This window comes from Balaenoptera ricei, chromosome 4 (genome assembly GCF_028023285.1).
Source record: "Balaenoptera ricei isolate mBalRic1 chromosome 4, mBalRic1.hap2, whole genome shotgun sequence".
Classification (NCBI taxonomy): Eukaryota; Metazoa; Chordata; class Mammalia; order Artiodactyla; family Balaenopteridae; genus Balaenoptera; species Balaenoptera ricei.
In genome coordinates this window covers 62776864-62789012 of record NC_082642.1, presented here as the reverse complement: position 1 = coordinate 62789012, position 12149 = coordinate 62776864, and the positions used below count along the sequence as shown (strand labels likewise).

The window sequence follows — 12149 nt, the reverse complement described above, 5'->3', positions numbered from 1 at the left end:
CAAGCTTGGATGCTTACTCCTCCAAATACTATAAAAATGGAGATGAAGTAAAGACCCCCTATATAAAGTATTTCAAGGACTAGACTTAGTAAGTCTGAGTTTGGACAAGCATCACAAGTTCTCAGGTATCGTGATGAAAATAGAAAGTACAGTTTAGATGAAAATATATGGAAAATATAAATTAAAAAATAATCAATTACTCAATTATAATTTTTAAGCCTGGGTGTTTACCAATTTCTTTATTTTTCCTACTAAGAATAAAGAAAACTTCTCTGGGATATTGGAATGGAAAATGATATTAAATATACTCCTTTCTGAAATGTGACCTAATTCTATTCCAGAAGTCAATTCGAATATAAAAAAAGAGGAAAATCAAGGATTCTCAAATATTAACTAGATATTTAAGTGATATTTTGCAAAAGGACTTGATTAATAAAATAGAATTAATGTGAGATATTTTTCTTGATTAAAAAGATATAGACTGATTAGGGGAGTACAGTTATCTGGTTTAAAGCCAAGCCACATGATATTACTGATTAAACTGAGAGAAAGATGTCTTGTTCAAGGAGATTAGCATTGATCTTAAAACCAAATTGAGAAGTTAAAGTACAATACAATGAAAATACTTGGGAAATTAAAAGAAAACAAACCCAAAAATCTAATGCCTGAGCCCCATCCTCAGAGAGTCTGATTTAATAGGTTTGGGAAAAGGCTCAAACATAAGCAATTTCTAAAACACCTTAGGTATTTCTAATGTCAAGATTAAGAACCACTGGTATAGAATGTGAAGTGTAGAAGAAATTGAAAACCATACGGGAGGTCAACTACCATGACATGATTTCTGGGAGAATGCTGAAACACTGTTTTATACATTGATGACAGTATATAAATGTTGTTGGCTTTGATTCTCAGCAGAAAGAAAAATTAGAGAATTAAAGACGGAAGGGGACTTAGTAGGATCACTAATTACGAGAGTTAAGGGTTCTTCAAGGGAAGAAGGGAAAGAAGAAAAGTAAAAATTAATTTTAAGAAAAATTAATGAATATACACATTTTGCTTAAAAAAATGCACCTCTAATTTTAATTGCTAATAGCAAGAACTCACCTGTCATAGAGTAGAGGTTATCACTCATCTATTTTTAATTTTTCATTTAATTTATGTGACTAAATGTCAATGAAATATTAAAGTCAACATAAATGATTTGAACAACATGCAGAAAATAATTCTGGGGAAATTATAGTCCACTAATACTGTTGAGTTATTGTTAATCTATACTCAACCATGCCCCAGATTATTTTTCTGAAATGAAGTTAATTTCAGTTTTTTAGGAGGGAGTCCATACCAAACAAGACAGGATTTTGAACAATGAGGATATGACTATTGTAAGTTATATGAGTGTTTGAGAATGATCTAGATGCATCTAATCTATGTGGTTTTAACATTCAAAATAATAGCTTATCAATCCTATTTATATTTAGAACACTTTGAAATATATTTGCAAGTCTTAGTTCTTGTAGAGTTTATATTTTTGAGGATAAACATTCTCTGGAGAGTGGTCAGAATGTTTTAAATTGTTGTTGTAGAATAAGTTGTTTAATAAAAAATTCTTGCCAAGAAAAACCAATTTACTTTATAAATATATATTCTTGGGATTAGAGGGATTGGTAATGCTGCTTATCTGGTAGAAGTTGAGTAGGTCAGTTTAAGTTTGTTATAAGTGTTAGTAAGTGGAGAGGTTACCCTATACATCAAGCATACTCATTTCTGCAAGATGTTTGAAAAAGTCTCATAAAATTTCATTGTGAATTAGATGAGATCTGCAATTGGATAAATAACCATATAGAAGTGAGGCAAGCTTTTTTATGGAAGTGTTATATTTTTGGACTTATCCTAGCTAATATTTTTAACAGTGAGTGGGATAAAAACATAGTTGTTAAATGAACCACAACCTTCAACAAATTAAGAAAATATCTATTGACCATCTACTGTATTCCATGGGATGTGCGGACAAATCAGGGAGGAATTATCAATATAATAGAATTAGGATTCAAAATTATATCTTTACACTTTGAAACTAGAAAAATCCTAGTTTTAGCTTACAACATCAGATTTTTGAAGGTAGGATGGTAGATGTCTGGCTTGATTATTTGTTCATGGGAATAAGATTTAGAGTTTTGCTCAGTCAGGACCCCAAGGTAAGGGCAATGCATGTTGGAGTGGCTTAATCAGCTCACGTAAAAGTAGGCTGCTTTAAAGAAGTCACAGTGCCTGTAACAGTGGTTAGAACACACCTGAAATATTGGCTCAATTCTGAGCACTTTGCTTAAACAGGTCCTTGAGGACCCTGAGGTATTCATTTTACATATTAGTGAGCAGAGAGATACTGTCTTATATTGATAGTGCAGTAATTAATGTGTAAGTATATTATTTTAAAGCATAATAACAATAGGACTAAAAAAAATAACAATGTTTAGATTGGGGCAATGGGAAGAGAAAGGGAGAAAATGAGTGTAAGTAACTGCATTACTTTCAGAGGAGAGTGTCATTCAATGTATGATTAATATATGCTATGTTCACACACACACGCGCGCACACACACACACACACACAGAGCTATTATTTGGTGTTACGGAGAAAACCATAACTCAAAAAGAGTTAAAGGCTGTCTCTGAGGAGTGGGACTTGAGGCCGAGAGGGATGGGTTGAAGAAAAATCCCTTCGATGCTATTGCATTTTACACCATGGACATATCTTATTTATATATATATATATATATATATATATATATATATATATATATATATATATATGTTTTTTTTAAATTATTTATTTATTTATTTTGGCTGTGTTGGGTCTTCGTTTCTGTGCGAGGGCTTTCTCCAGTTGCGGCAAGTGGGGGCCACTCTTCATCACGGTGCGCAGGCCTCTCACTGTCGTGGCCTCTCCCGTTGCGGAGCACAGGCTCCAGACGCGCAGGCTCAGTAATTGTGGCTCACGGGCCTAGTTGCTCCGGGCATGTGGGATCTTCCCAGACCAGGGCTCGAACCCGTGTTCCCTGCATTGGCAGGCAGATTCTCAACCACTGCGCCACCAGGGAAGCCCTTATTTTTTTTTTTTTAAAGTAAACAAGGCCTGGATGACCATCCTCCCCTGGAGAGAAAATGGGAAAAAAAAGACAAAGTGAGAGAATCAAGAGGCTGCCATGGTGGAGGGGGATCTAAAAATGATGTTAAGATGTTGAAAGAACTGGGGCCATTTACCCTGGACAAAGAGGTATACGAAGAGACTTATGTAGGAAAAGAGAGTAAGATAGAATCAAAAGGTAGACAAGGACATCTTTGACTGATCATAATGGTTACTCTAGGAATTTCTATCCCATGGGATATCAGGAACTGTATGGGAGATGTGTGTGTCTATGTATCCAAAGAAATTATGTGGAAAATTGTGTGCATGTATGGGTATATGCATTTAGGAGGAGGGGATGGACCATCGTTTTCAAATGATTTTTTTTTCCCCCAAAGGAGTATATGATTTAAAATAGGTTAAAAACTACTGGGTAGCCTGCCCTATGGAGTAATAAACACTCGTTTAAACAGAGGTCATCTTTTATAGATAATTTAAAATAATTCTCATACTGGATAAGATGCAGTAGTTTATTTGAAAGAAACTTTTTTGCTCTTAGGTTCTAATGTTTATACAATAAAAAGACTAAAATACACTTAATAATGAAAAAAAACCATTTACTGAACACTGACCACATACTGGTCATCAGGCTAAATGCTTGACATGGGCTCTCATTCACTCTTCATAGCATCAGATTAGGTAGGTACCACATCAAAAACTCAGAGAGACAAAGAAATTTACTAGAGGTCACCCTGCAGTAAGGGATAGAGCCAAAATCAGAACCCAAAAAGTTTGGCCCTAGAGCTGGCCCGCTGGCCCCTATTGGAGAGGATTTTCGCTGCGTTCACTCTGACTCTCCCTCACTGCCCTGTGTTAATTCTGCACCGTGACTGACAGTGGCAACACTTGCATCTGCAAAGCTGCTCTTCCCATTTCCTTCAGTGTTTATCTTGTTCCATCTGCATGTCATTTTTTTGTGCCTTAATTGTCTGTGATTTATCTGAACTTGATTTCATTTAATAACAAGTCTTTTATTTCATCAAAAAATATATACATATATTATCTATCTATCTATCTATCTATCTATCTATCTATCTATCTATCTATCGAAAGAGGTTGTATTCATTTTCTATTGCTACTGTGACAGATAACCACAAACTCAGTGGTTTGAAACAACACACCTTTAATGTTTTGTAGGTTAGAATTCCAGCCTGGGTCTCACTGGGCTAAAATCAAGGTGCTCCAAGGGCTGTCTTCTTTTCTGGAGGTTCTGGGGGAGAATCGTTCCCTTGCCTTCTCCAGCTCTCCTGGTTCATGGCCCCCTTTCTCCTTCCTCGAAGCCAGGAACATTAGGTAGAGTCCATCTCACATCCCATCACTCTGATCTCCCTTGTGATTACATTGGACTTGCCCAAATCAACCAGGATAATCTCTCCATCTCAAAGGCCTTAATTTATGACATCTGCAAAAATCTCTTTTGGCATGTAAGATAGCATATTCACATTTTCCAGGGATTAGGACGTGGGCATCTTTGAAGATGATTACTCCACCTACCATAAGCACCTACTAAATGCAGGCACTTTTCTGGGGACTGAGACAAAACACAATCCCTTCCCTAGAAGAGATTACAATTGAGGAGATACTGAAGCAGAGAAGGGAAACACAAAAAAATATGTGCTATGAGAGAAGTGTGAACAATTACAGCACTATGCAAAGCCTGCCTGGGATCGAGGATGAGCTAGAGAAAATCTGGCTAAAAAATTAGAATTATTCTTGACATATTCATGTGACTTTGTTACTTTTCATGCAGGTTTTGAGACTCTGGGATATTCAGCACCAGGTATCCCTCCAGAGGATAGCTTGTTCTTTCTCTAAAAGTCAGGACTTCAGATGTCTCTTCCACTTTGATGAAGCCCACGGACGACTTTTCATCTCATTTAATAACCAGCTAGCATTGCTGGCAATGAAAAGTGATTCCAGCAAGAGGGTGAAAAGCCACAAGAAAGCAGTCACTTGTGTGCTTTACAATTCAGTCTTGAAGCAGGTAATGATGTTTTTCTGTCACTCTCCTGACATGTCCCCACATCCAGAGGCTCATTTCCTTAATTCAATCTAAGGACAAATATAGAAAAGGAAATGTGGAAAAGAAATGATTTAATAACTGTGTGCATTTCTGCAATAATATGTATTCAGGTGGATTTGAAGAGTGATTTCATTTTCAACCAGTGACCACAGCAGCACTGATAGAGTTACTAGGAGGAAACATTCCAGCTAAAACAAACACAACATGGAATGTAATTGAACTTATCTTTGTTACCCACTAGTTTGGGTTTTAATGCCAAATGCAAGTGAACCTGGCTGTAAAATTCCCTTTTATGAACACTATCCTCCTGCATCCCCATGGAAAGATCTGAAATATGCATGAAATGTAATTAGCAAAGATCCATTTTGCTGGCATAGTTTAGGCAAGTGGCTCACAGTGGCAGCCCGGAATGTATTCATAATAAAATGATTCAGTTAAATGTGGTGCCACTTGGTATGCAGTGCGAGTGTTGTTTGTCTCCCGACCACGGTAATGACGCTTTGCAGCTTTTGCTTATGGGAGTGCTCCCTGCATGTCAATGAGGAAGCGGGCTCCTCTGGGGTGGAGATGCCGCAAGGACCACAGGCCTTCTTAGAGGATAGGGAGGGCCAGCCTGTGGATATCACAGAGCGCGCGGGCACCCATAGAGCTTAGTCTGCGACCATGATCACCTCAGGCCTGAGAGTCACAGCACAGCAGGAGCCAAGCAGACAGCCAGTATCCAGCTTGCGGCCAATTAAACAGTAACTCCAGCCCATTCTTTCTTTCCTTGCTGCAGAAGCTTCTGCATCCACACAGAAATGAGTAGTTCAGATTGGGTGCAAGGGGAGGAGAGCCCTTTGTTAGTAATGAGTAGTGTATTATGTCACTACTTCAAACACTCTGTTTTCCGGGTATTTTGGGAGATAAAAATCCTTTACAAAACGATCCATTTTGAATTCCATCTTCGGGGAAAACGTTCCCTCGTAAATGTTTTACTGAACTTTATGAACGCAACCAGTTAATGCGACTCCCTGGTGGCCACTGAGAGATGTATTTGTTTCCAGGAGAACATTCTGGTAATTGAGATCTGCAAAGTTAAAGTGCTAGGTTTGTGTGTTGATGTTACGATTTGCTATTGCCTGACCATAAAATGAGCAATCTTCCATGAGGAGTTCAGGAAATGGGACACAAAGAAGGTCTGGAATCTTCCATTTGGAACATGAAGATAAAGCCAAGATAACACAAGGATATGCAAGTTATAGGCAACAATAGACTATGCACATATGGAATATTATGTAGAAAGAATCTCTGTACAAATGAGTTGGATATTCATGCCTCTACTTATTTCTGCTGTTCAAAGTATAAATAATTAAATGCATTAATATGTATATAAAGCACGTAGAGCTGTGTGTCATACTTAAGTGTTTCCTGACTATTAGCAGCTAAATTACAGAGAAACACTTCAACGTTGTATAACATTTATAATTGTAAAAATGTGTTGCCGTCAAGTGCAAAGAAAACAATATCGCCCACAGTCCCATCAGCCAGTGATAATTTATCATTTCAGAATAATTAGACAAAGCAAATAAAACAGTTTTGAATAAGTTTCAGGTGCCAGGAATGAGGGATCAAAGATTCAGGTGCCACATAGTTTCTTTGCCCCCATAGTTCAGGGAGACGCAGGTTCTGGGCGTCTTCCAAGAGCTCATTGCCGGGTAGGTGCTCATTACAGGCCTGTGGGGTGAAAGAAGAGGAAGCAGACACATGACCAACTCACAAGGAAACAATGGAGTAGAGTAAAATGAATAGGGGTAAAAGCAAAGTGCTATCCTTGAAAAGTGATCAAATCTGGCTGGGGCTGGGGTGGGTGACATTCAGCAGAGCCCTGAAATCTAGAGTGGGAACCCCTAAGAGGAGAGAAGGAAGTAGTTCCAGACAGAATGTACAACATGGCCACCTGCAAAGAAGCTTGAGCACAGACTCTACATTATTTTTTCAGGGAGAGGGTTTATTCTGGTATGGCTAGTTTGGGGATACTTAGCAAAAACTGTGGGACTTGAGGCAGTGAAGGGAGCTTAGAGCCAGATTGTGAAGGTCATTCACTCAATGTACCAAGGTCTAGTCTTGGAAAAATATAGACTTGAGGTTAGAACAGCAGTTCTCACAGCGTGATCTCAGATCCCTGGGGAAGTCAGATCCTTTCAGAGGATCTTCAAGATCACAGCTCTTTTCATTATAATATTAACTTGCTGTTTACATTTTCCTCTCTTGTTTCATGAGTGTACAATGGAGTTTTCTAGAGGCTATATGATGAGTGAAGACATCATTGCTCTGATGGCTAAAGGAATGCGTGCTTTTGTATTCCTGTGTTTTAACAATTTCTCAGTTTAAATTTCTACTTTGGTAAATATATATGTTTCTTTGTCTGTCTCTGTCTTTATCTCTACCTCTGTCTCTGTCTCTATTGCCCACATAAATAGAAGCTATTTGGATTCTTCAATAATTTTTAGTAGTGTAAAGGGATTCCGAGATCAAAAGTTTTGAGAACTGCTGAGTTAGAGAAATGTGAGTTCAAATGTTGGGCAGACTATTTATCGTGTCTAAGCTTCAGTTTATTGACTTTCAAAAGTGTGTGTGTGGCAGGGCGGGGGTGGTGTGAGCATAGATGTAATAATGGTAACAACAGGTATCTCTGCAGCATTGCCTTACTGTGTCCTGCCTCTTGGAAGTTGTCCTCCTTCCTCCCAGGCGGCCAGCCCTGGCAAGTCTCCCCCCGCTCCCCCATACCTCTCAGGTTGAAGGGTGATGCTTTAGGACACCTCTTTTTCTTATTAACATCTTGATATTTCTTACTCTTTATTTTACCCATGTGTCATATGAAAGCAGATGTTGGGAAGAGTTAGAAAGGCGGAGGGGCCCCTGAATTGGGCTTTGTCTCTGGTCCCTTGAGGTGAGGAAGAGTTTTTTTTCTGCCCCTTCTCTTCTCTGCCATTGAAGTTCCTGCTGGTAAACATTCAGTTCCGGGGCTCATCTCTGGTCCTCTCGACATCCGAGGTCTCCGGGGACATCTACTGCCATACCTCTCTCCCCTCTCTGCGTGTCGGTTGCATTTCTAGTTGTTTTCCAGTTAAACACTTAGCTAAATTCTCACTTTCTCCCCTCCCATGTTTGGTGGAAGGGAAAGATCCTTGTCTTCCACTTTTGTGTTTTCCTACAACTCCCAACACTCTTCTGAGCACCAATGGATGTTCGATTCCTTTTACTGCTATTTCTAATTCTAAGTTCAAAATGAACCCATGCTTTTTCAGTCCACTGGTGCTTGCTCTTTTGTTATTTGGTTTGGTGTCTTTTTGAAAGACTTTCCTTTTATCTGAATCCAATGAAAACCTTCCCTTCCGTTGTCATTTCAACATGTTGCTGACACTTTACTCTTATTTCATTCTATTTGGTCATCAGTGGGAACCTACAAATATTTCTATATGAAAGTGACATGGCATATTTCTGTGACTTTTCTTTATCTTCCTGCCTTTTGGTACCCTCACATCCTAATCTAAGAAAGTGATGTTAAGCCACACAGGGCCTTTGAAGAGGAACCTTATGCTTTATTTCACCCAGCAAAGCTTGCCCTCACAGCTAGTGGCAGAACAAGTTGGGACAGGTTGAGGGAGTCCCTGGAATGCACAATTTTTAAAGAATCAAAGTCACTCAATATCCTGGAGGTAGTTCTAATGAACTGTCTTTGCATAGAATTCTTAAATAAAGCTTTTCTTAAAAACCCATGAATGCTGGGGAACTTTAAAAATGTATTTGTAGGTAACATATAAACTGGAATAGACAAAATTTCTGACTTATCACCATGGCTCTCATCCTAATGATGTGGGTTTATGTGTTTTTGTAAAATAGGTAATGTTTTGGTGTGTTTTGCATCTAGACATATTTATCATCAGGCTAAATATATCGGTATCATCAAATCTTGACAGACAATGATATTTACTATTTTTCTCATTGAAATAATTTATTTTTTGTAAAACATTACTTGCTTATTATAAGAAATTAAAACAATGCAGTAAGTTCAGATAAAGAATTAAATATTGCTGAAACATCATCAAAATATCTAAATATCTTCTAAATATCTCTCTGTGCATAGACTATTTCACCTGAATATGGTTCTGTAACCTACTTTCTTATTCTAAAACATATTGGAATTATTTCCTTGTACCTAAATGTAGATCTACTTCATCATTTTTAAAAGGCAGCACAGTGTCTTATTGTATGTATGTATCATAATTTACTGATCCATTTGCCTTAATGAGCATTTTGCTATTATGCATGTCTTTATGCATAAATATATTCACACTCATGACTTTATCTCTGTAAGGTAAAATCTTGAGAATGAATTTCTAGGTTACAATATATGCGTATGAGACAATTTGATACAAAAATGGCCTCCTGAATCTTCCCATTTTACCTGATCTCTAAGAGTAAACACGTTAATCACATGCGTACGTAAAGAGACCTGTCAGACAATGGCTGCCTGGCGGCCTCCAGCAGGACTCCTGAGATCCCTGACGGGGCTCCTGTAATTCAGCATGGGACGTTGGCTTTGAAAATTTGAAGATTAGACCTCCTTTACTTTATCCAGAGTAGTGTTTTTTCTTGAGGACCAACTCTCACACTCTCACAGGAAACATGATGCCAATCATTCATTAAAAATGGGACTGGGGTATAATTTTTTAGTGACAGCGCATCTCCTGTCCTCCTTTCTGCATACGATTTTGGGGGAATTGAGATATTTGAGAATCTAACCAATTCAATTGGTAGTTCCCGTGGGAAATGTAATATCTGAGCAGAGGGAAGGGGACAAGCTTGAGGGATATTTATCCCCACCTTACAAGCACCTCTTTAGTGCTTGTATTTAAGGCAAAATCAATGAGCTGCTAATTGAACAGAACTGGATGAACACTAGTGAAAACTTTCTCTTTGCCTGCTTACTGCTGGGCTCCAAGTGACCAGCCTCCAGTTACGTGGCTTTTCTTCACTGGTCAGCTTAAGGCTGTCCTTGGTTGCATGTCAATACTGAGGCTATGAGCTCTGGTCACTTGATGGAGATGTGGGAAACACCCTAGCCTTAAGGTTAAACCAACACACACACAAACACACACACACACACACACACACACTTATTTAAATGTGATTACTTGGAAGGAATAATACATTTCAGTGTTATAAAACTCAAATGGACAAAGGGTATACAGTGAAAATTTCCTCTTATCCCTGTTTTTACCTACCAGTTTCCTTTCCTGGAGGATCATGAGATCCATGAGAACACTTTAAGGGCTGTTGTATTCATATACAAGTAAATATGTATACTCACTTTTAAATAGATGTATATAATAATTCTTAATATTTAAGAATATTTATTATTTTAAATGCTCTTTGCACAGAAACACTGCTCTGTACATTGATTTTCCACCCAACAATACAGCCGAAAGATCATTTTATTTATCTCCTTATCCAGAGTATCCTCTTTCTTTTTGTCAGCTGCATGGTATTCTATTAAATTGGTGTGCCAAACTTTATTAATCAGTTCTTATGGGTGTTTAGATGGATTCCAGTATTTTTGTGTTACAAATAATGTAGTAATTTTTTACCTTGAATGCACAAATTTTGGCACTAGTGAGGAAATACCTGTGGGATAAATTTCTAGAACTGGAATTAGTGGGTCAGAGAGTATTTATGACAATAACCTTGACAGATGTTGTCAAATTTTCTGCATAAAAGCTGCATTAAATCCATCAGCAGGGTAAAAGATGACCCTTTCCTCAGCCTCTCTCATTAACACAGTCTCAGCTATTTTTTTAAGACTATTTTAAAAAAAGAATTTTTTTTTTAAAGAGCATTTTTAGGTTCATAGCAAAATTAAGAAGAAGGTACAGAAATATCCTGTATACTCCTGTCCCTCACATGCATAACCTCTTCCTTTATCCACATTCCCCAGTAGAATGGTATGTTTGTTACACTTGATAAAACTATATTGACACATCCTTACCATCAAGTGTAATCACAGTTTATATAAGGGGTCACTCTTGGTGTTATACATTTTAAGAGTTTAGACAAATGTATAATGACATGTCTATCATTATAGCATCATAAAAATCCTCTGTGCTCCACCTATTTATCCCACCCTCCCTTAACCCCTGGCAACCACTGATCTTTTTACTGTCTACATAGTTTAGTTTTTTCAGAGTGTCATATAATTGGAATCATACGGTATGTAGACTTTTCAGATTGGCTTCTATTACTCAGTAGTATGCACTTACATTTCCTCTATGTATCTTAATGTCTTGATAGCTTATTTTTTAGAACACTGAATAAGATTCCATTGTATGGATGTACCGCAGATTATTTATCCATTCACCTGCTGAAGGACATCTTAGTTGCTTCCAAGTACTGGCAATTATGAATAAAGCAACTATAAACATCTGTGTGCAGGCTTTCGTGCAGACATGAGTTTTCAACCCCTTTGGGTAAACATCAAAGAGCATGGTGGCTGGATTATATGGTAAGAGTATATTTAGTTTTGTAAAAAAATTGTCAATTGCCTTCTAAAGTGGCTGTACCATCTTACTTTCCCGCCATCAAAGAATGAGAGTTTCTATTGCTCCACATCCTTGTCAGCATTTGGTGTTGTCAGTGTTCTAGATCTAGTCCACTCTAATAGATGTGTAGTATCACATTTTTGTTTTACTTTGTATTTCCTTGATGACATATGATGGGAAGCATCTTTTCAAATGCTTACTTGCCATTTGTTTACCTTCCTTAGTGAGGTGTCTGTTAATGTCTTTGGCCCATTTTTTAAATTGGGTTGTTTGTTTTCTTATTGTTGAATTTTAAGTGTTCTTTGTGTATTTTGGGTAACTGTGATTCATCAGATATGTCTTTTGAAAATATTTTCTCCCGA

The 12149-nt window shown here is 37.7% G+C and overlaps 1 protein-coding gene across 1 annotated transcript in view; it reads left to right on the top strand.

Annotated features, from left to right (window-relative positions):
* WDR49 (WD repeat domain 49) overlaps nt 1-12149 on the top strand; it is a 149305-nt gene that overhangs the window by 66315 nt on the left and 70841 nt on the right. The window contains 1 exon segment of the mRNA XM_059919965.1: nt 4934-5167. Coding sequence (XP_059775948.1) covers nt 4934-5167 — 234 coding nt within the window.